The following is a 23,723-nucleotide window of genomic DNA, read 5'->3' on the forward strand; positions in this document are numbered from 1 at the left end:
TCAATCAGGACGCCCCAGACAGGGAATTATTGAGCTAAAGGCAAGTAAATTCCAGATGTATAGAAAACATCCCTGGGAGTGTAGCACTGTGCAGCCCCACCGTTGGAACCCATTTGTCAAGTAGCCATTAGGGAAGTCGGATGCTGACGGTACCTCAGTCCTGTGATCGGGAAGGTTCTGCAGACACTGCACCGCACAGGGTGAGTAACTGCCTCTGAGGCTGACAGTCGGTAGCAGGTTGGGAGCCCACAGGAGGACGGGAGGCTCAGACTGTGCCCAAGTCAGGAATTTCTCCTCCTTGATTCCAGAGCTCAATACCTGAGAAACAAGAGCAGACTGGAACACACTTTCAGGGAGACTTGCCCTCTTTCTTCCCCTCTGGTTCCATGTAAGCTAAAGCTACAGGCAAGGCTACCTCCAAACTCAGGTCATCTTGGAATCTGCATGATGTCTTATTTAAGGAGACCCTTGCAGCACCTGCACCAGCTACTAGGGACGTTGTTGCTACTCACCCCTCGGAAGCAGCTGTTAATTGCGCTCTCCACAGGACACAAAGTGCAGCTCTCTCCCACAACAGTTGGGATCTGCAAAGGCAACCCCTTGTTAGCTGTTGAAAATGGAGTGCATGTGCCTGAGCAATGGTGCTCATAGCTATGGAGCTCACGCAAGCTGCAAAGGTTGAACACCTGGGAAAGAATGGGCCCTGTCCGTCAAAAGAAAAAAGTAAGTTTTAGGGTTTGTGTGACACTTGAGTTGCAACAGGGGATGAGGAAAGGCTGGCGGAAGACTGTGAAAGGAAACAGTGAGGCAGCAAAGGGAAAGTGTTTATTATCTGACTTCTTAGGACCCCAGGCAGATGATTTTCTTTCTCTCTCTCTCTTTCTCTCTCTCTTTCTTTCTTTCTTTCTTTCTCTCTTTCCTGATGGAGGTCGCAGTGACATTGCGTTCAAGTTTACACTGGCTTTAAGAAAAATCTTGTCAAGTATTTTCACATCATCTTATTTGAATACATGTCAGTTTCATTACTTGTCTTGCTCCCATGTCAAAATATCTGACAGAAAGAACTTCCAAAGAGAAGCGTTGGAGATTGCCTTGTGGTTTCAATGCGTGGCTTCCGGGCTGTGGCAAGACAGAGCATCAAGACAGAAAGCTGTGACAGACAGAGCTCATGGTGACCAAGGAGCATGGGGACGAGACGCCCAGAGAAACATATCCCTGTGGTTGTAGTTCTTTAACTACTCCCCCAGATGAGGAAGTTTCTACTAATAGTCCATTCGAAGTCTGTCACCCTCAATGCCGAGCCATTGGTTAGATTGGAATCTTCATAACTGGAGCCACCAGTTGGGTACCACACTTTTAATTCAGGAGTCTCACTCCAGTCTTTGAAGTGGGGGTGCTAGTCGTCATTATTGAAAGGAAGGAAGACAAAAAGTGAAGTCACGTCATCAAAAAGAGATAGCTCACGTTCACTGAAGCATTAATCATGGCAGCCAAGATATAAGAATGACCTAGGTGTTTGCTGACATTCGTGAATGGTATCCAGCCTTTAAAAACAGGAAATCCTGTCATTTGCTACAGCATGAATGAATCCGGAAAATATATGCTAAGTCAAACTAAAATTAGCCATAAACAGAAATACTGCATAATCTCTCTTACATGTGGAATCCTAAAAAAGCTAAATTTATAGAAACATAAAGTAGAATGTGGCTTCTTAGAGATGGGGGTTGACTGGGAAAATTGGGGAGATGTTGCTTAAATAGTATAAACTTATAATTTATGATAAGTAGACTCCAGGGATCTAAGACACAACACAGTGACTTGTTAGTGATGCCATGTTGCTCACTTGACATTTTCTGTGAGATCGGGTTTTGGGTTTCCTTATCCTCCATTCGTGCACTCACACACAAGTAGTGACTGTGGGTGTGATGGGTGTGTAAGTGACTTGACTGTGTTAACATTGCATAGTGCACACTTGTGTTGCCTGTGATACACTATGGTGTGACATGCCTCTTCTCTCTCTTCCCTCCCTCCCGCCCTCCTTTCCTTTCTTTTCTTTTTCCTTCCTTTCTGTATTTCTTCTTTTAAAATAGGATCTTACAGGCTGGCTTCAAATTCCTGAGCTCAAATCATGCTGCCACTCTGCCTCCAGAGTGGCTGGGACCATGAGCATGTGCACACCACATACACTTAACATCTTTTACACCTATCGTTTCTGGTGTTTCTTTTGTTTATTTGTTTGTTTTCCAGACAGGGTTTCCCTGTGTAGCCCTGGCTGTCCTGGACTCAATTTGTAGACCAGGCTGGCCTTGAGCTTACAGAGATCCACCTGCCTCTGCTTCCCTGGGTGCTGGCATTAAGGCACGCAGATGCCACATATAACTTTTGTTAATTAAGCGTTTTTAAAGCTAAATAGATCAAGAAATCACCGAGAGATGATATTTTGCTCAGTTAAAGAAAAAAGCAAGTTTGTTGCACAGTTGAGGTCTTACTCTGGATGTCTTCCCTCTTTATTAAGGGGACACAGTTTATTAGACTCTGTTTATTATTTAGCTTTTGTAGATATTCCAGTGGACCAATTGTCCATGCTTTCTACTGTCAACTATAGTCACTACAAGGGCATTAACTAAGGGACTAAGGTCCTCTGTTGTTTCCAAGATGGGAATGGATTTGGTTCCGGTTTCTGTGTACACAGATGTGTGGGACTGTCACCTTCATTTATTCCCATTTGGACAGGAGTCCCAGTTTCACATCTGAAGTCTTGCCCAGCACAGGCTGTCAGCCACACTGCCTGCAAGCTCAGAAGTAATTGCAAAGCCTCGCCCCCCCCCCCCCCCGCCTCCCACTGAGTCCATCAACTCAAATAAACATCCTCCTAATCAGGAAAGTGGCACTTAGAACCTCTTTGCTGACAATTAGCCAGGCAAAAGTCAACAAACACTTGTGTACTGGTAACAAGATGCCTTGCTTGTACTTTAAATTGATAATAACCCTGTCACCACGGAAGAGTACAATGAACCACTCCGTATGTTATTTAGTCAAAAAGAACAACAACCCAACAGCTCATTCCCTGTCTTTTGCCTTCTGAGTACTGATGAACTTCTGGGGCACTTAGTGAGAGTGTTGATGATTCAACATCCCCCCCCCCAACGTCCTTACCCCTAATGATAAACAGGGTCCCAGTTCCTGTGTAAGACACGAGCGGGAGACATGAAATTACCAGCTCTGTGATTCCGATACTGTAGTGGGATTCAGCTTGACGTTTCCCCTTTAAATATCTACATAGCTCTTTTTTTTTTTTTTTTTTTTTTTTTGTGGATGAATTGCCTATTTGGCTAATTTCTTGCAGGTGTTCTATCGCGAAGAATTAAATGTGACTAGGTGGCTCTCTGGCACTGGCAGAATGGCACTTGAAATAATAATTAACATTCCTAGGGGACGATTCGAATCACATTATGAGGACTGGAATTTTCTATCAGAATCTGTCTTGGATTCCATAATGGAAGTCAATGGGATGATAATTTGCTATGCAAATTGCAAATGTCCTTCCCAATAGCCTTCCCAGAAGCCTGCTAATGCCTGGTCAGAGGAAGGAGAGGCTATGGGAGCCAGCAGCTCAGCAGCTCATTGACCTTGATTGAATTTGAAACCAGTGGATTTTTAAAATCCCTTGAGACTCAAAGCCATCAGTAGTAGTCAGGAAGTGAACACTGGAAATTCTAGAGGACAGGAAAAATGCCCCCTCTGCCCAGTTCCTTTTACCACATCCATTTTGAAATTGGCTACTGTTATCAGTCTGGTGGAATACATGAACAACCGGATTATGCCTCCCCTGACTTTCTACCTACCTGTTTGAGTTCTGAGACATGAGGTCTCGTTGGGGAGGAACGTGTACAATGGTGGTGGCCTGAGACGTGCCTCAGACAGCAGAAAATCTGCAGTAGGATCTGTGTGCTGTTGCAGCCACTGGAACAGCATTACATTATTAACAGCTATACCTGGCATTTTTGAGTCAGGTTGTAGAGCATACAATAAAGCCAACTGCATAGCGGCTAGAAGCTGATGACTGGGCAGAATCACAATAAACGGGGACATCGTGAAAACTGCAGCACCCCCCCCCCTCCGAATTACTTTTCTTTTGCTGTGCAAAACACCATGTTCAAAAGCATCTTGTGGGTGAAAGGTTTATTTGGCTTACAGGACCCTCACCACGGTTATTTGCTGAGGGAAGTCAGGACAAGAACTCACACAGAAGCAGAGGTGAGAAGAACCTTGGAGGACGGCTGCTTACTGGATTCTTTCCCAAGGCTTGATCAGCCTGTTTTCTTCTACAATTCAGGGCCACCTACAGCATCTACAGTGGCCTGGGCCCTCTCATTTCAATCATCAATGTAATGGAAGTTTTGGGGTTCTTTGTAAACTCATGTGCTATAAATATATTTTTTTGTTTTAAGCCTAAGTGTGGGATTTTAGTTTGGGCTTTAGTTTGTCCAAAGCTGATAATTGCCTCCTGCAGAAAGTGATCTTTGCAAGCCTATGGTAACGGCCTGCCCTGTGCAGCACAGAGAGGAGCATGGTCTAGAACTCTGAGGGAGATAAATAGGAGAGCCTGGAGAGAAAAGGGGTGGAGCAGGGTGGTGGGTGTGGCCTGGTGGGTGTGGCCTGTGGTGTGTAACAGTTTGGAGAAACCAGAGATGGAAGGTGTGGTGCATGGAGAGAGTTGTTTCAGTGCAGCAGCTCGGAGGAGACTGCTTGCTGCCTTTGCTGTTGACAGAGATTGGTATTGCCCCAAAAGAACCCAATTGACCCTAAACAACTGGGAGAAGTAAAGGGGTCTGCACACCCTCTCCCCAGTAACATTCCTTCTCATACCCAGGGTTAAGGGGTTGCTGGAAGGGAGGTAGAGACTTCAATACCCCCAAATAAAATAGAGTTTAAAAAACAAATGTCACCGTGTTAAGAAAATGCCATACAGACACACCACATGATGGAGACATTTCCTCAGCTAAGGTTCTTTTCTCTCTAATGACTCTCCTTCTATTGAGTTGACAAAAAGCTAACCAGCACCCCCTTCCTTTCTAATCCTTTTGGCTGAAAAGAAGCCTTTAAAGATTCTCATCCACTAGATGCAAGGGAGTCAAGTCCATGTGTGGTTCTCAGCAAAGATGGAAGAAAGCACCCGTGGAAGATGAGGAAGCTACCCAGAGCATGGATACCCCTGCCCACTGTCTCTCTGGACAGTCCCTCTTTCTTTCATCAAACCACACTAAACTCATGAGACAGACAGGAGGCAAAGAATCTCCTCTGCTTTTGTCAGAGCTGGCTCTGAATAAGCATGTTTCCTTCTTGCAATCTTTCTCTGTGTCTGTCTTTCTATTTCTCTCTATTGTAAAACAATAAGCAGTATTAACTCTGGAGTCTGGTAACAAAAGAAAAAAAAAGAAAAGAAAGGAAAACAAAACCCAGGACCTTTCTGAAACCAGCTGGGACCAGTGTCAAGATGTACTTTAAGTGTCCTAGGCTTATTTTGACATTTACATGTCATTAGCCTTGCGTAATTGACATCTCCCACCATGGATTTGATGTTATGACACATACAAACACTCCATACAGGAACAAAAAAGGCATAGACCCTGCTCTGGGAAAACCTGGTCTCATCCTGGAAATTCCTTTTACCCACCCTCATTGTGAATTATTTTCACTTTTATTGAGCTTGTCCATAACGTGTGGCTCTGTCCACACCTTGCCCCTGGAGTGTGTATTACTGCCTTGCAGTTAAAACTATTTCCTAATTCCTTTGTCTCCGAGCTGAATCCTGTCTCTGTGGGTGACAACATTTATGCCCCTCTATCACTCCGGAGACCGCCCCCCCCAACCTTCCCTGCCAGAAACATTTTAACCTTACTAAAAAAAATTTAAAATCTGCTGTCAACTCTGGGAAGGCAAGTGTCTTTTGGCAATGGTCAGCAGTCACTGCGGAGACCCATAATTGATCAAAGTACAGAATATAAATGGCTGTTGAGTGCCCAGCCATAAATGGGACATCTTTACCTCCTTCTCAAGGTTCAGGGAGCATCACGAAAGAATGTGAGAACTGAAGGGAATGGGGAGAGAAGCACGGAATGCTGATTCTGTTGCTTTCCAGACTCAAAGCAGCTATGGTCCCCTGCACAAAAACTATCCAAGAGCGGGTCTGTCAGTGCACTGTCATGGGGCTGCACTCCTTTCAGAGGATGATATGCCATTAATGATTGATGAGAGAGAGAGAGAGAGAGAGAGAGAGAGGCATTTCCTTAGTGGTGTAGTCATTGGTAAGGTACCCAATCTCTGATAATCAAACTCTCCACCCATGTGCCTATAAACAACTCTAATGAGACTTACTGGATCACATAGCACACATAGAGAAAGAGATGAAAGTTGAAGGAGACTAGTTTGGAAGAGGAAGGAGATTGGCTGGAGTGAGAAGGGGAAAAGAGAGGGAAATGGGTGTATGTGAATATGACTAAAGTTATCTACATGTCACAGTGAAACCCATTATTGTATATAACATTATGCTGATAAAACATTAAGACATTTAAATTATCACTTTACTTAGGAACCATGAACATCTTGGGATAAAGGATGTGAGTTGAACAAGATAGTGTAAAGGAGACTGTTCCTCCTGTAAAAGCTTCAGTTTGAACAACTGTCTCACAAAGATGCCTTCTCGAGAGCCAAAAAACACAGTAAGAGAGCAATGTGCATGGCTACAATATAGTAATGACAAAGGGGTGGCTGGAGATATTGGTCAGTGGGTAATATTGCTTGCTGTGTAAGTCTGAGAACCAGAGCTCAGATCCCAGCACCCATGTCAAAAGCTGGGTGTGACCTATCTCTACCTACAATCTCAGCACAGTGGGAGTGGAGACAGGAGGATTGCTTGGGTTTGCTGACTAGAGGCAAGTTCAGTGAGAGACCCTTTCTCAAGGAAATGAGACAGAAAGGGACAGGACTGAACACATGATGCCCTCCCCAGTTTCTAGTATGTACAACTCCCATTGGCACATAATGTGTGTATACCACTCCATCTCTTTGGCTCCCTCTCAATTCTCACCCCTTGCCCTCAACATGAAACAGGAAGAAGGCAAGGATGACAATTTTATACAATCAATGCTACTCTTCCACTAGCTTAAGGTAGAACAGTATCTAGAGAACATTTGGTTAGGGGGGGAAAGGAGGCAGGCATGGCAATGTGCATTGGTCTACAGGACTGAATCGCTTGTAATAAAATCCAGCACTAGGCAGCCACACAACACTGGACGTAAGCCAGTTCCTGTGGACAAAGCCTTTTGAGCCACACTGCTGTAGATGAGAGCCCATAGCCTCTGTGAGATGGACTCAGATTCCATCCTGCATTCTTCCTGCCTGAAGCCAGTAATCTTGAGATTACTAACTCTGAAAGGCAGGCCGACCTTAGAAGGTAAGGCTGGAATTTCAATTTACATCTGTGCTGGCTGCAAGGGTCCTGGGCAATGGCTATGGGGTTCATCGGCTTAAGGACCACAAGAACAAGTCTGCCTAGATATTATTGATAGGTTTACTGCTAAAGGACATTCCCAGACAAAGGTAGACTTTAAAGACTGGAATATCAATAGTAGTTTGAGAATTGCCCTTATATGTTTATATTTGAATACTTGGTCTCCAGTTGATGGAACTATTTAGGAAGAATTGGGAGGTGTGGCCTTGTTGGAAAATGTGTGTCAGTGGAGGTTAGGTGGGCTTTGAAGTTTCAAAACTCCATACCATTCCCAGTTAGCTCTCTCTGTCCTGTTTGTGGATCAGATACAATTTGGCCTAGATTCTGATGCAGATGAAATCCCATTTCACCCTACACAATCAAGGATATCCTAGGCACCCTATTGTTATTCTTTTCTTCCTCACAATTTCAGTCCCATTTTCCCCTAATTGCTTAGGAGACCTTCACAGTTAGACTCCAGCCAGCCTACCCAACACCTCTCTCCACCTGGTACCTGAATGATACTCCCTATTTGCCTACATTATGTTTTTCCATCGATCACCAACAAACTAGGTGATGCACCAGCCCTAGCTTTCTCAATTCTCACTCTGTCTTTCCTCCCATTTCTCCACACATCAAAACAATGCAGCCTTATATTTCACCCAATCACCCAGTCCCTATACTGAATCCCAGTAGCTGATCTACTCACTCTTACATGAATTGGTGGACAACCTGTATAACCTCCATTCATTATATTGGTCAATTAGCCTCCATCATTTCTCCTAGTTTTAGTACCTATTTCTGACCTCATTGAAAATAAAATCTTAAAATAATCCTAATGTCCTAATCATGTACTAATTACCTTAGTCTTGTAAGCCAAAAATAAATAACTAATTTTATTAGGACACCAAGGAAGAAGGTAAGTCCTCCACTGTCAATACCCAAAGCTGACGTGCGTCTCAATCCATTCCTTGTTTAGTAACTTTCACACTGTTTTCCCAGCATGCTTCCCTGTTGCCTCAATCCCTGCCATGATGGCTGTGGACTCTAATCCTCTGGAGCCATAAGCCCTCGAGTCAAATGCTTTGTTTATAAGATGCCTTGCTCATGGTGTTTTGCTGTAGCAATAGAAAAGCAGCCAAGACAGCTACCTACATCTTCAATGTGCAGACATCAAAACACAATCAGAAGGATGAAGAATAATCAGGAAAACAATGTCTCCAAGCAGACAGCAAGCAGCTCTAATGTGACAGGGAGAGGGAAGGTTTGGAAAATGCAAGATGCCATTTCAAGGAAGCTCGTCAACTGCAAGAAAATGCATACAAACAAGTCAGAAACTTATTGGAAAAGCTAAGAGAAATGGAAATAAGTAAGTGGAAGTACAAGAACAGAAAAGATCAAGGAACCAAATGGAAACTACAGTGAATAGCAGCAACAGACTGTATGGACTCAGGACAAGGGTTTGAAAGCAGAACGTCCTAGGAGAACAGATAGAAAAAGGAAAACATGGAATGAAAAAGGCCTACAGGATTTATGAGACAGCATCAAAAGAGCAAAGATACAGCTTTCATTTAAGATGGGGTAGAAAGGCACCAAAGCATAGGAAGCCCACAAGAAGAGATATGGCTGAGGAGATGGCTCAGCAGGCTAGTCATTGCCGTGCAAGCAATGAGGACTGAGTTCAGATCTCCATCTCCACACTCACATTTTTGCCTTCAATAAAACAATAGGTGCTTTATTTATTCAATTGAGCATTAGTGGTCACAACTAAGTAGACTCTCATACCGAAATAAATAGCATCCCACGCGATATGAAAATAAATAAAGACTACAGACAGATGGCCATTCATGCACATCTGAAAGCATTTTAAAATATTTTGTTTCCTCATTGACAAGGGTAAAGAGTAGGAGAACTTGAGACAAGGGTATATAGAGTGAGGAGAACTTGGCCTCTGCCTCTGCACAGCACTGCAGAGTCCTGGCTAAAGTAGACTCTGCTTACATACATACATTAGGTTACCCACTCCCAGTGCTAAAATGGATGGAATCCAAGGTCCACTAAGCAAATATCTAGGACACCAAACATAGGCAGAAGGTAATTGTGTAAGGTCAAAATGCTGAGTTCTGTAAACCCTCTCCCCATATCTGGTTTTAATCCTTGTTCTGAGAATCTCCTATCTCAATGTTGTATAAATTCTTCTTTTCAATTGTCCCATGCATATGCCAATAAAGCAGCTTACAACCCATTACTGACAAGGGATAGAATAGGGCGGGCTTCCTGCCCTCCAGGGAAGGAGGTGTTAGAGAGAAAGGTGGGAGATTCAGCCATGGGCTGAAGAGAGGAGCTGGAGCAAGAAAAGGCATATAAAGTGCACGTGTCTCTGGGATTTACACTGAGAGGAAGCCAGATTACCTTAGAGGGTTAAGAATATAGAGTAATAACTGCTCAGTTATTATGCTGTGAAGTTGTTTTACAAATAATATTTTAAAAGTCACAATTAATTTGGGTGATAGACATGTTAAGAGAGAAACTGAGAAACAAACACAATTTTATAAAAATAACATACTGCCTCCCAAACCCCTCAGGTTTTTATTATAGCATTTTTCTTTGAGAATTCACATTTTTAGAGGCGAGGTGTAGTGTGCACTTAAGACACCAATTGCAAAAACCCCAAAATAACATGTCTCATGTAGCATTCAGTTCTGTGCCCATCTATAAATTCATTTTAGTCTTCTGAATCTTTGACTTTTCCCCATTTTGGTTAGTTATAACATCTTAAAGTTGACTTTTTCTAATTAATGAATAGCAGACTTTTTTTTTATATAAGAATCGAAATCTGTTGTTTAAAGAGAACGGTGTGAGGTCAAGCTACAAAGGCTTTCTTGTGATGCTGTGGAGTGTTATGGAATGCAGGCCTCATGTTGCAGATGGGAATGGACAAAGAAGAACTTTGGAAATGAGAGTGTGTTATGATTGGATCTTAAGTACACCCCGCCTGCCCCAAGTCATTAACTAAAGGCTTAACTTCAGCTTGGTGGCATCAGAAAACAAGTGCAGAGTTTAAGAAGCGGGGGCCTCTCTTGAGGTAAGCCCTTGAAGGGTAATACTGGATTCTAGTCTCTTGCTTTGTTCTTGGCCATCATGAGAAGAAGCAGGCTTCCTCTAACACATGCTCCCATCATGATGTTTCAACTTGCCCCAGTCCAGCAGCAGCAGGGGCAAAGGCCCACGGGCTGAATTTCCAAAGCACGAGCAAGATACAATTTCTGCCTCTTAAATTGGACATTTCGGGTATTGCGCAACAGAAAGGTGGCTCACACAAGGTGACACATTTTGGAAATGTCACTGATTCAGTGTAGAGGAAGAAACAGGCACGGCTGAGGCTTGGCTACATGCAGATTAATTGACGCTTGTAACAACCGCCACTCAGCAACAACCACCACCACAACAACAATGACAGCAGGTTGATATGACTGACACAATTGAGAATTTGTAAGTACTGGTATTTACCTGCTGGAGATCTGTCAGTAAGGCTCTCAAAACTCTTCGAGTCAGGCGGGCCCGGGACAGCATGCTCTCCTGTTGTTTTCTGCATAGAGCTGAAAAAAAGCTGGGCACATAAAGAGAGAAGACATCTCTCGTTGAGTCCTTGTGTCCTCAAAGAGTGCGTGCTTTGAGAAAGTGTCTTTGTGAGCATGAAAGAAACATGGAGTGATACTCTCATCGTTTGCCTGATCCTGTGAAAGCCATCCAGTGCAGGCCATCAGTAACTAATGATGCATTTACATCTCACCCTGGTAATTCCAGACCTCTGTGGTAAAGGCTGGTGAATGGTAAAGTGAGGATCCCAATTTAAAAATATGGCAACTCGTAGATTCTGGATAGTCTCTAAAATCATAAGCATCAAGGGTAGTCGAGGTATGCAAGACTAGAAAGCATAGCTTTTTAAAGAAATCCCTGAGATCCTCACAATTGTAAACATTTTTCTTAAATATAAACAAAGCAAGGACCAGAGAGATGGCCCAGCGTTCGGAGCACTGGCTGCTTTTCCAGGGGACCTGGGTTTGGTTTCCAGTACCCACAGGAAGGCTCATAGCTGTATGTAACTCCAGTTCCAGAGCATCTGACTTCCCTTTTTCTGGTTTCTGCAGGCAGGCATTGCATTCATGAGATACACAGACATGCATGCAGGCAAAACACCCATAAAATAAAAATGAAATGTCAAAAACGGAAATAAAACCAAACCAAGGCGGGTCCCACTGAGGCATGCTGAAGAGCAGTCACTGTGACGGATTCAGAAGTCAGCAGCTACAGGATGACATACTGGGGTTGAAGGAGACACCACACTTCAGAGCGTGCTTAACTTCTTTGCGTGTTACCTCTGTACTTTGTAAGAGGGCTGTCCCCTGACAGGGCGACCAGGGCAGCAGCCACAGGTTGAAGCCTAAGAAAGCCTGATCCTGTGCTTGTAGGGCCACAAATCCCAGACAAGAGTGGAAAGGGCAGGGTTACTTACATGAAGTGGTTTTATAGAATTGTAACTACTAATAGGTATTTCATATATGATGCTATGCTGTTAGCTTCTTCATGATCCCCCCATATATTTAGAATTTGGCAGAACAGATGCATTGAGTGAAAATGGTTGTTTCATTATCATCATTTTCCATTAATTATTGGGTAACAGTTTACTGAATGCTTCTCTGTGATGAGTACCTGTCAGGACTGGGCATGCAGATGTGGTCCATCCTAGTAGGTGGGATCGTACTACCTCAGGATTCACCGACTTGCATTCCACATAGCAAAGATGAGGATAACGAGAATGTGGCCCCTCCAACAACATTCACAGACACTACCCTAAATGCCTGATTACATTCTGCCCCTAGCTGGGTAGCTTTCAACCTGGACAGACAATTTATCAAATGTACAAGGGCTGGCCTTACAGATAAGGACAAACAATTGAAAAGACACTCAAAAGCATGTCAGAACGCAATAATGCACTTAGCTGTTATTGTGAAAGAAGAAAGAAGAGCAAAGGGGGAAATAAAACAACTACAAGGAAGGGGGTCCATGATTTAGATCGGCCGCACAGAGGCAAGCGACACGGGCAGGGCATCATCACCACCACCACGACCAGCAGCATCACCACCACCACCACGCACCACCACCCACCACCCCATCACCACCACCACCACCACCACAGCACCATCAGCACCACCACCACCACCATCAGCACCACCACCATCATCACAGCACACCACCACATCACCACCACCACCCCACCATCACCACCACCACCACCACAGCATCACCACCACCACCCATCCCAGCACCACCACCATCCACCACCACCACCCATCACCACCACCACCATCACCACACACCACACACCATCCACCACCACCCCACCACCACCCCCCCACATCACCACCACCACCACATCACCACCACCACCATCACCTCACCACCACCACCACCATCATCCTCAGCACACCACCATCATCACACCACCACCACCATCACACCACACCACCATCATCATCACCACCACACCATCATCACCACCACCACCACCACCATCATCCCAGCACCACCCCATCATCAACCACCACCACCACCAACCACCCCCACACCACCACCACCATCATCACCACCACCACCATCATCATCACCACCACCACCATCATCATCACCACCACCACCATCATCACCACCACCATCATCACCACCACCACCATCATCATCACCACCACCACCATCATCACCACCACCACCACCCATCACCACCACCACCCATCATCATCACCACCATCACCATCATCACCACCACCATCATCATCACCACCACCACCACCATCATCACCACCACCACCACCATCACCACCACCATCATCACCACCACCACCATCATCACCACCACCACCACCACCATCCCCACCACCATCATCACCACCACCACCGCCACCACCACCCCCACCATTATCATTGTTGTCATCATCCTCATCATCATGATGTCCTCCTCCTCCTCCTCTTTCTCTTCCTCAAACCAACTGAGAAAGGGCAGAAAAAAATTCCCAGGGTATCAAAGGACAAACTGTAGATAGGACACGTGTCCACACAGAGTCACAGTCTCCAGAGCATGACATATCCTCTGATGCAATGTCAACTGTTACTCGTCTATGTGCTGGATATCCAACTCCATTCTAGATAAACACCCAACAAAGCCAACCTTCATACGAAAGGTGTGAACAAGAAGTGCAGTAGCAGAGAGCGGAGGACAAAGTGTAGTATAGGCACATTTTACCCTTCCAAAAGGATGGAAATAAGTATATAGAGAAGAAAGAGACTTCCTGCTTCTATGAGTCACTTGTACAAGTGACACCTAGGAAGACTTCTTTATTTCTTACTGGCTGGGTAATGAATTGGTTAGTGAGAAATAAAAACACGTCTTACACACCAGCTCTCATGTGAACATTAGACAGAACCAAATGGCTAGTGGCTAGAAACTTTGCTGTTGTGGCCACAGGGCAATGCGCAGGTCCTCACCTGTCGTACATGGCCATGAGAAGACTCAGAGTGAGTTCGGGAGCTCTTGGGTACACTTCTTCTGGGTTCCCCATTCTTTGAAACAGCTCCTGGAGCTCCTGGAAAAGCTGCTGCACGGAGAGGGAGGTCTCTGTGCTCTCCCCTACACGTCCACACCACAGAACTCGCTGAATTAGGGAGCTGTCCATTAAGTCCACTGCAGGAAGAGTGAACCAAGGGTGGAGACGTATTTCCTGATGTGAGCAAACAGCATCAAACACAGAAAAAATCTCCTGATGTTTAGGTGAGAGGTTTCTGTTTTGTTGTTTGTTGTGTGTGTGTGTGTGTGTGTGTGTGTGTGTGTGTGTGTATGTGTGTGTATGTGGTGTGTGTGTATGTGTGTGTGTGTTTTGTTTTGTTTTGCAGTAGCCATTTTTCTTAAAGGGAATTAAAGATGCCCTCCATGGATCTATGCCTTTTGTGTGCAATTCCACCATGGCTATTCTGACAGTTGATTTGACTTTGGAAAACCATGTGTCATTAAGACACGGAAACCAGTAGGACAGTTGCTGGGCCACTATCTTATAGGCTGAAGTTAAAAAGAGGCAGAGATATGAAGAATGAACCTTCTAAGGAAGTTGAAGCACTGTGGAGATGAAGTGGGAGAGATATTTGTGCACTGCGCCCTGGGAGGACTAAACACTGGTTTTTCTTATTTGAATACAGCTTTCCTGTCTACAGCCTAGCTTCAGAAGGAATACGGTGGGCTGGAGTGTTGTGTTTGCAACTGCCATAGTAAAAAAATAAACCCCAACGACACCCTAAAAGTGGTGGCTGGATTACCAGTCTCTGTAGGTCTCACTCTTCTTCAGCAATATTACCTTTTTAAAAAAAATCTTGGTTCTGTCAACATTATTATCTAGACATGGTGCTTCATAAACCCAGGGCTACTCACAAAAACGGTAGCTTAGTTCTCACAGGCACACATATATATTACCATCATGTAAAAGTTTACAAGGCAAGGAAAAGAGAGAAGAGTGAAATCTAGCCAGCCTATAGTTTCTTGCCAACAGAGGGTGACAGACAGGATTAATAAACACTCCCTGTACCACCCAAGAGGTGGGGATGTCAAGATCCCCAGGAGCTGCTGGCATTTAAAGTGCTTCAGCCTGTGAAATGATAAAGCCGGTGGTGCTTCTCGCTACTTCGTAAATCTCCCTCACAGATAAGGAATCCACCAAGTATAATAAAAAATTTTTATTTGTTTTCTGATATTGCTTTGCAGGGGCAGGTCTGAGGCATAAAGGAGCATGTTTGAGGAACGTGCCTTAAATAAAACCTGGCCACAGGTGGCAACAGCTATAAGCTTTTTTTTTTTTTTTTTTTTTTTTTAAATCGAGGATCACAAGGCCTCTATTGTCTGGACCTGGCATTTGGAATGCAGGGGCTCTTGTGAGAGTTCTAAATTACAGCCAGGCAGATAAAGGTGCTGCCCATTAATCTCAGAAGATTCAAATAGTGATAGCCTATGGGTCCCGCTCCTTGGAGCTCATGCGATACTTTATCTTGGTGTGTGGGAACTTTTACTTTCAGAAACCCTTGCCCACCTTTCCTACTGCTGTCAGTGAAGCAACGTATTTGGTAGACTGCTCACCGTGGGCCCTCCCCACCCCCATCTCTTGTATGTTATCAATGGGTTAAATGCATAGGTCTAGCTTTCTTGGTCCAGGCAGTTACTTGAGTGGGATAAGTTTTGCTTTTCCCCATGAATTGAACATCACACGTCATCAAGATCAGATTGCCTTGAGTGTTACAAAGGACTTGTACTTACATTGGCAAAGAGTTTGCACAGATCGTAATTTGAAGGCTGTTCTATAGACAGAGTTCTCAGCCCTATTAAGAGCACCTGCAAAGAAAACATGAAGTACGGTGGTTAATGTTTACCTCATTGGGCATATCCAACACCCTGGGAAGGAATCAAGGGCTCCTATAGACTTATTTTGTAGGTGAGACAATTAAGATAGGCAGTATGCTATTTTATCTGTAAATGTCAATAAGAGACGTGTCACGGTTTCACAGTAATGCTTTTTGTTGTCTCGAGACAGATTTCTTATTTGATAAGACTGGTGCTCTGTCTTCCCGGCTAGCAAAATTTAAAACTACAGACTAGATCTCCCCATGTGTTCTTGCTGGTAAAGTAGTTCAATAAAGCTTACACATGAATTGTTTAGTTCGTCTTAGGCAGGTTATTGATGGTACAAAGCAGTGGTCCTCCAAGTGTGGCTTCTGGCTCAGCAGCATCTGCATCACATTCTAGCATGGCTGTAGCATGTTGTCAACATACTCCAGGGCCAGGCACAGGAATGTGGACCTGAACAAGGCCTGGAAGTAGATGTGATGCAACCTAAGTTTTGAAAGCTTCCTGTACACCTCCTCCCCAAATTGTTAATTTTAGAGCAATTGTCTAGGGTCCAGGAACTTGTAAATGACTTTTTGAAAATTTTTATAGACAATAAGATCATCTACAGATCTTGGTATCAGCTACCAATATCTTTTTCCAAATATATGAATATATGTGTAGATTATGGTTCACAAATAGAAATAGAAATTTCAGCCTATTATTCTGTGCCACATCCAATTAGTGGTACTGATTTAGTGGAATACTCTCTTGACAAGTTCTGTCAAGGAGACCCTACCTTGTTTGCAGCAGTGTAGAAAGTCAAGTGGTAGTTCTGTCATCTGGTATTTTCTGTATTTGTTTCAGCTACTGGTAAATTATAGCAGCATATTCTAGCAAGGATATAGGGGTTTGGAGAGTTCCTTCTACTTTTAGCAAGTATATCAACATCTTGTTTAATATGTGACCAAATTATTCATGATGCATTTTTAACATATTAAATAATTGAAATCTTTTATATTTGTGGCACATCTCAGTTCTTGGTAGCTATATTACAAGTATTGAAAAGTCACATGTGGCTAGAGACTGTGTCTTGACAGCTGAGTTTTGGATAGAAGCTACATGGGGTGCTGATCAGGTCCCCAATTGTTGATTATGCATCTTGAGTCAGTGCTGCTAGCTGAGCTGAGCTAGAGATTGAAGCGTCACCAGTGCCAGATGTGGACAATGTCGTGTCCATCGTTAGGTCACCTGAGTAGAGTGAAGATAGTGAACAGAAAGCAGAGCTAAGTAATGGCTGTGAGTGTGGGACAGAATCTGTTAACTGAAGAGGAGGAGAAATCAAGAAGAAGCAGAAGAAAGGAAGCCAAAGGGAGCAGAGGCAATAGCTGAAGGTCAGAGGTGGTGAACTTTAGGAAACAGAGGCGAGATGTTAGTTTGGTACCCAGAGGCCACAAGAGTATCGTCTATGAGCTATTGTACTAACTGCTTATGAGTGTTAACTTGGCTCTTGAAATCTTTGCAGGAATAGGTTCAGGAGAGCCATGGAAGTAACACTTTAAGATGCAAAGGGCTGAGTGGAGAATGGGAGGTTGAGAATACACCCCCAAAGCAGATGACTTTTCAAGACCTTGAATCTGAAAGGAAGGTAAGAAAGCCAGAACAAACGGGCTATAAAATGAAGCCTGAACTACAAAGACAGGAGAGTTTCTAGCATATGTATGTGGGTCAGGGAAGAGGAGCCAGAAGAGAAGAAGTGGTGGTGCACTCAAGAAATGAGAGGTCCAGGTACTATTCATCATAGTCACGTGTCTTTGGGAGAGTACATGCCTCTGCAGCACACCTTCACCTTTCTTCTGAAGACGACTTTCCCCTAATCTGAGTTCCTGAAACCCTACGTATCAATGCCAGCTGCCCTCTGCCCATTGGGAAATGGAGGCAAAGCCTACATATGAAGAAGTGTACACGCCAATGCAGGTACACAGTTAATCTCCTGAATCTTGCTTCAAGGACTCCATGTTCAGGATTCAAGGTTCAGACTGAGTTTTGCCTGCCAGACTTTAACTCAGAAATGTGGGTTGGAGTAGCAATGACTCTCCGATCAGGACCTTCGTTTTGAGAATGAAACAAGGAAAGAGAACAGGGATGTGCCGGGCCCACTGCTTCCTGGTGATGGCGTCTGAGCAGAGCACAGGCTATTCTTTTCTTTCACATTATTGTATTTGTTTTAATTAACAGACACAATCACATACATTTATGATGTATAACTTTTTTTTTTTCTCAGTGTAGGGGATGAAACATGGCTTATTGGATGTGCAAGGCAAGCTTCTGCTACTAGGCTGCTCTCTCCAGGCCTATTTTGTCTCATATGCTCTTTTAAAATATGTGCATATTTTAGATCCGTTACACAGCTCTAACCAATATATGCTTTACTTCACTTGATTATAGCTTTTTCCCCCTGTGGTGAGAACAGTTAAGATCTAGTCTTTGGGCAATTTCCAAGAATACAATGCATTTATTACCATCCTGTCATCGCATTATAAAACCGTTCTCTCCGTGAAGTTATCAATGGAACAGGGTCGAGCCTCTTTGATCAAACTGTTCTGTTGCAACTGGCCTTCATGGAGAGAGGCTGGATGGAAGAAGATGCACAGCTGAAAAGATTTGTTTTTCTGAGAATCCTATCCCTCAATCCCGGAGGGGAAGACTAAAATAAAAGGATGTGATGGATGGTATCTGTTCACGTTTGAGAGCTACTGTTTTTTTTATGAATGCATCGGAGATCGCTCATTGAGATGGTGGTAGGGCACATGTTTTCTGTCAGTTTGGCAGAAGCAAGAGTCATCTGGAGAGAAGGAACGTCAGTCGAGAAAACGCCTCCATTAGACTGACCTGTAGTCAAGTCTGTGGGGGCGTTGACATTAATGACTGACATGTGAGGAGTCAGCCTTCTATGGATGGTGCCAACCCCGGGAAGGTGTTCTTGGGTGTACAAAAAGACAAGCCAAGAAAATGGGGCGCTCACTAATCATCTTTCCTCCATGGCTCCTGCAGTCCCGTGATGATTGGCTTTAAGCTGTAACAGGAGATAAACACTTTCCTCTCTCAAGTTGCTTTTGGTCATGGTGTTTATCACAGTAGGAAGCAAACTAAGAAAGGGGGTCTAACAAATTCAGGAATAACCATGTTTGGGTTAGAGTTACATATTATAAATAATCTAGGGATGATTTTTCAGTACAGGCTATATGTGCCTGGGTATATACAAATACTGTGACAGTTTAGTACTGAATTCAAGCAGAATTTGCAGATTTGGATCTCTGGGAACTCAGACTCAATTCTTTGTAAACACCAAAGAACCACTAACCTATACATTAATTCAATACACAATACATGATCATGAGTCAAAGACCCATATATAGACAAATGTAGGCTCTGCCTAAAGATTGTCAACCAAGAAAGACACTGTGTCCAAAACTCCCTTATGTCTGGTCTTTTCTGATGAGCATGTACAAGCCTAATACAAATCCCACACTTTGCTCTAATTCTTTCGGGATTCAGTGTTTCCTTGTGCTTTGAACATGCTTACTTTTCAGACAACATTAGAGGGTGGGAGAAGTCAGGAACATCTTAACCTCTGGGGGAGAACACACGGAGAGCAGAGGAGAGCAGAAATAATTTACCAAAGTGTGATATCTGGCATGGAAATCAGCAGGTTTCTGTGCCCTGATTTCTTCTGATGCATCAAGCGGATACAGAGAATTAGCAAGCCCAGGCCTTGCAGGCCCCCAGCTGCAGCTCCTGTTGAAGGAGAGGCATGGAGCTGCACAGCCATCTGGCCTTTCATTCCTGTCAAGTGATGCTTTGCAGCGTCATCTGATGAAGCTGTGCAGCGTAACATGGCAAGCTGTGACACAGCGTACCGTGGAGAATGACTGAGTAGTCCAGGTGACCTGCTGCCAGCCCCACCTCCTGGAGGCACCTTTATTATATATGCTCTCTTTATTTATTTTTTTTTTCTGGTAGTGAAATAAAACTCAAGAAAAGGTGGAATTTCTCTATGTCTCAGGCCTCAAGCTACGAACAAGCAGTTTTAGGTGATTAAACTATAACAACACAAGCTGTGTGCATTTTCTTGTTTACAGAAGCAGTTTGAGGTCTGAGTTTTGGCTTCTACTCATCCTTATTTCTGTTCAGCTACATCATTGTGCTTGCTTTCCACAGATAGATATCAAGGTGAACATCTCACCTTAGTGTGATATCTGGAAATACACACAGTAGGCTAGTGGTCCTCCAAACGTGGCCCGAGAACGCCCTAATTAGTGTTGGCTGTGAACATACTTGTCAACAGTGAGCATTCCTAGACTCCACCCAGAAGCACCAAATCACAAACTTAGGAGACAGAAGCCAATATTTACCAAGCGCCATGGATGCACATTGAATTGAGAACACTTGTGTTAGGGACAGAAAATTGAACTGTAAATGGGTTGTCCAGTGCTTTGTGTATGGTATGTTGGTAGGGGGGACCTTTTGGAATTTGAAAAGGCCAAAGATAACTTGAAACATTTATTTTGTTGTTTTCAGTAAATAATAAGAGACCATAGAATTTTAAGGCAAGCAACTAAGGTTAACAGTCTAAATTTGCTAAGGAAATAAAGTTGCAAATAAATTAAAAACTGACAATGCCACTGACCTCTCTGGGGCTCATCTTAGCATTCAGATGTGCTGGAAGCAGGGAAGTTTTAGTCTCTCCACATCTATTTACCAAATATCTGTTTAATTACAGCTGGGACTCTCTCTCTCACCTTTGGGTCCATGAGGGACTGTGAACTTAACTTGATAATAAAGCATATACAGAGATATCATTTCAACAACAGGATACAAAATTTTTTTTTGTTTTTTGTTTTTTTTTCTCCTTTTTTTAAAAAATTAATTTATTCTTGTTACATCTCAATGTTTATCCCATCCCTTGTATCTTCCCATTCCTCCCCCCCCCAGAGGGGAGGGCATCCTATTGGGACTCTAAATGAGAGACGCATGGGAGAATAGCAAAATAAAAGGATCCAGAGGGTCCTAGAAATCTACAAGTAGAACAATATGATAGGCTGATTTGGGCCCAGGGGTCCCGCTCAAACTAAGGCACCAGGATACAAAATTTTGTGATAAGAATAGTAATTTAAAATATAATTACATTGATGCTAAGGTTTTGTTGTTGTTGTTATTGTTATATTATTCGTGGCATCTTAGAGACAACAGAACAAATAGTTTTCTACGTTATGGGTTCCTGTTTAAAAGAGAGAAAATAATTTTGGTCACCCAATAAGTTACTTTTCACCAACAAATTTGCCTGGTGTCTACTCTGTGACACATTTCTGCTTCAACTTTTGTCTGCAATCTATGTCAAAAAGCCTAACAAGAAAAACTCACTCACTTTGTTTACTTGGGTACATCTCACAGACTTCCTGGGATGCTGGGACAGATGGTGAGATGGTCCTTGAACCAATGTTTTCCACAGAAGGTTTCACGTAGGAGGGATGATGGATGAGGGGCAACAGACGACTCATTCACCTGCAAGTGGTCAACACAGGTGTTCAGGAGGACCACTACATCCCCTTGGGGGATGAAAAACAAGGAGCCCTTCGATCGAGATTGCTTTCTCAGAGAACTGGGAATAGTTCAGTTAAGCTAACACTTAAAAATCGGAGGCAAATGCATTAAGAAAGTGGACTGAATTCTCATTTGAAGACAATACTGTTTACTTGAATGTTAAGGGTCAGACATGAAGACCTCAATTGTTTAAATTCCTAATAAAACTAGGCCAAATAATCCTATACATAAAAATTTTAACAAATACTATCAATGTGTCTACATATGCATACATAAGTGTCTACATAGAGTTCAGCCCATATTACAGGTTAGAAAAGTCAGTGAGTTAGCTGCCCGGTAAATAACTGTAAACTATAAACAAAAGGGTTGTTATGCTTGGCCTAGTGAGATGGCTTGACAGATAAGAGCACTTGTTGCTTCTGCAGCACACCTAGAATTGGTTCTCAGCACCCACATGATGGCTCCCAGCCACCTGGAACTCCATGCCTAGACATGGAATTCCAACACCCTCTTTTGACCTCTGCACATGCATGTAATGCAATACATACATGTAGGCACACATGTACATAGTGCACATATATACATGCCAAACACTCACACACATAAAACAAAATAAACAAATCTGAAAAATTTTCTAAAAAGAATGTTATAAGAAAGATTTATATGGTTCTAGTAAGAAAAAATTCACTAACGGGAGCAGTTGAAGACATTTTAAAAGGTTATTCCATAATTAAATTTACATAATATTTTCCACTCTTCCAGTAGATGAATGAGTTAAAAGTTAAAAAAAAAAAAAGCATTTGGCAGATAAATATCATTTAAAATAAAAAGCACAATGGAAACGGATTCAATTTTTTTTCTTTAAGATATGACAGTGAGCTGGAGGTGTGGCTTGGTAGGGTAGAGTACTTGTTTAGCATGCGTGCAGCCCTGGGTTGGATCCCAGTCCGTAGGAAGTGAGTACAGAGCTGGGTGGCTGTGGTTGAGAGCTGGATTCGGAGGGGTGACAAGGTCAAGGTCACCCTTGGCTACACAGCCCAGTCTGCATGAAATCCTGTCTCAAAGTTTTAAAAGATGAAATGAAACCTAACAATGGCAATAGCGGTAACCTGAGACTTGCCAAGACCTAGGACTCTCTGAATCTTGCAAGTAGTTTCTGCTTTGAATAATGCAACAAGAGAAACCAGGTCAGGACTCTTCTCAGTATAGGGGTGCTGCCACAAATCCCCCCCAACGCTCCCATGTGGTGTGGAACGTCGGCCTCCCACCCAGTCTGGACAACTGGAGATGCACAGTGGACAGCCCCTTACCTTCCTTAGTTTCCCTGGAGCAACGTTTCAGTCAAACACTCCGCGGCTATGCTACCACTGTTCTGAAAGTAGGGAAAGTTGAAGAATAGCGAATTTCCAGGTACAGCATTCTTGGATAGGGTTGATTGTTCCTTTCGCTGCCCAGCAGCTTCAGGCACAGCAGCGGCAATTGAAGCTGCATCATTTTTAAGAGCTCCAAGGAGTACATTCATTAGTAATACATGTCCTGAATAATTCAAAGTTACTCATACGTCTCTGTTTCAAAGGGTCATTTCTGTATTAGTTTCAGGGGAGGGGAGGGGAGTAAAGCATCCCCCAGTGCTGCTGGAGTAAAGCATCCCCCAGTGCTGCTGAGAGCAAGAGTCACCATAGAGCTTAGGGAATAATAACTAGGTGCCAGGTGCCAGCACCTTGCAAACCAACCCAGAAAAGAGTTGCACAGGGATGGATTCAGTCTCACTTTATTAATTCTTTGGCAAATGCAGATGTGTGCTTGTACATTTTAAAGGCACCAATATAATACCTATCACCAAAAGGATGATAATAAATGTGACGAATTCACATCTCTCCTTGTTATAAATATAAATTGTCTTATTTCTAAAGAAGTCTAGACTTAAAATTTAGCTGTTTTAATCTTGTTAGGATTTTTTTTTTTTAAAAAGTGTTATCACACAAACCAAATGTGTTAAAACTTTACCATGAAGGGATCTTCAGCATGTTAGGCAGCCAGGGAATCAATTGTAGTATATTCCAAAAACATCCGAGGGTGATCAGATGGCTCAGAGGATAAAGGTGCCTACTCTTCAGCAAGCCTGGGGATCTGAGTTTAATCCTGGAACCCACATGGTGGGAGGAGAGGACCAACTTCTACAGATTGTCTTCTATCTTACACGCGGGG

The 23,723-nt window shown here is 43.4% G+C and overlaps 1 protein-coding gene across 1 annotated transcript in view; it reads right to left on the reverse strand.

Moving 5' to 3' along the window:
* The window catches only part of Dytn (dystrotelin), an 88,722-nt gene extending 65,713 nt beyond the window's left edge, over positions 1 to 23,009 (reverse strand). The window contains exons 1-6 of the mRNA XM_051154537.1: positions 22,881 to 23,009; positions 15,846 to 15,920; positions 14,036 to 14,268; positions 11,003 to 11,081; positions 513 to 686; positions 154 to 318 (exon numbers count right to left, since the gene is read on the reverse strand). Coding sequence (XP_051010494.1) covers positions 154 to 318; positions 513 to 686; positions 11,003 to 11,081; positions 14,036 to 14,268; positions 15,846 to 15,920; positions 22,881 to 23,009 — 855 coding nt within the window. The remainder of the gene's footprint in view (positions 1 to 153; positions 319 to 512; positions 687 to 11,002; positions 11,082 to 14,035; positions 14,269 to 15,845; positions 15,921 to 22,880) is intronic.
* Between the last annotated feature and the right edge of the window lie 714 nt (positions 23,010 to 23,723).

This window comes from Acomys russatus, chromosome 12, assembly GCF_903995435.1.
Source record: "Acomys russatus chromosome 12, mAcoRus1.1, whole genome shotgun sequence".
NCBI classification, from domain to species: domain Eukaryota; kingdom Metazoa; phylum Chordata; class Mammalia; order Rodentia; family Muridae; genus Acomys; species Acomys russatus.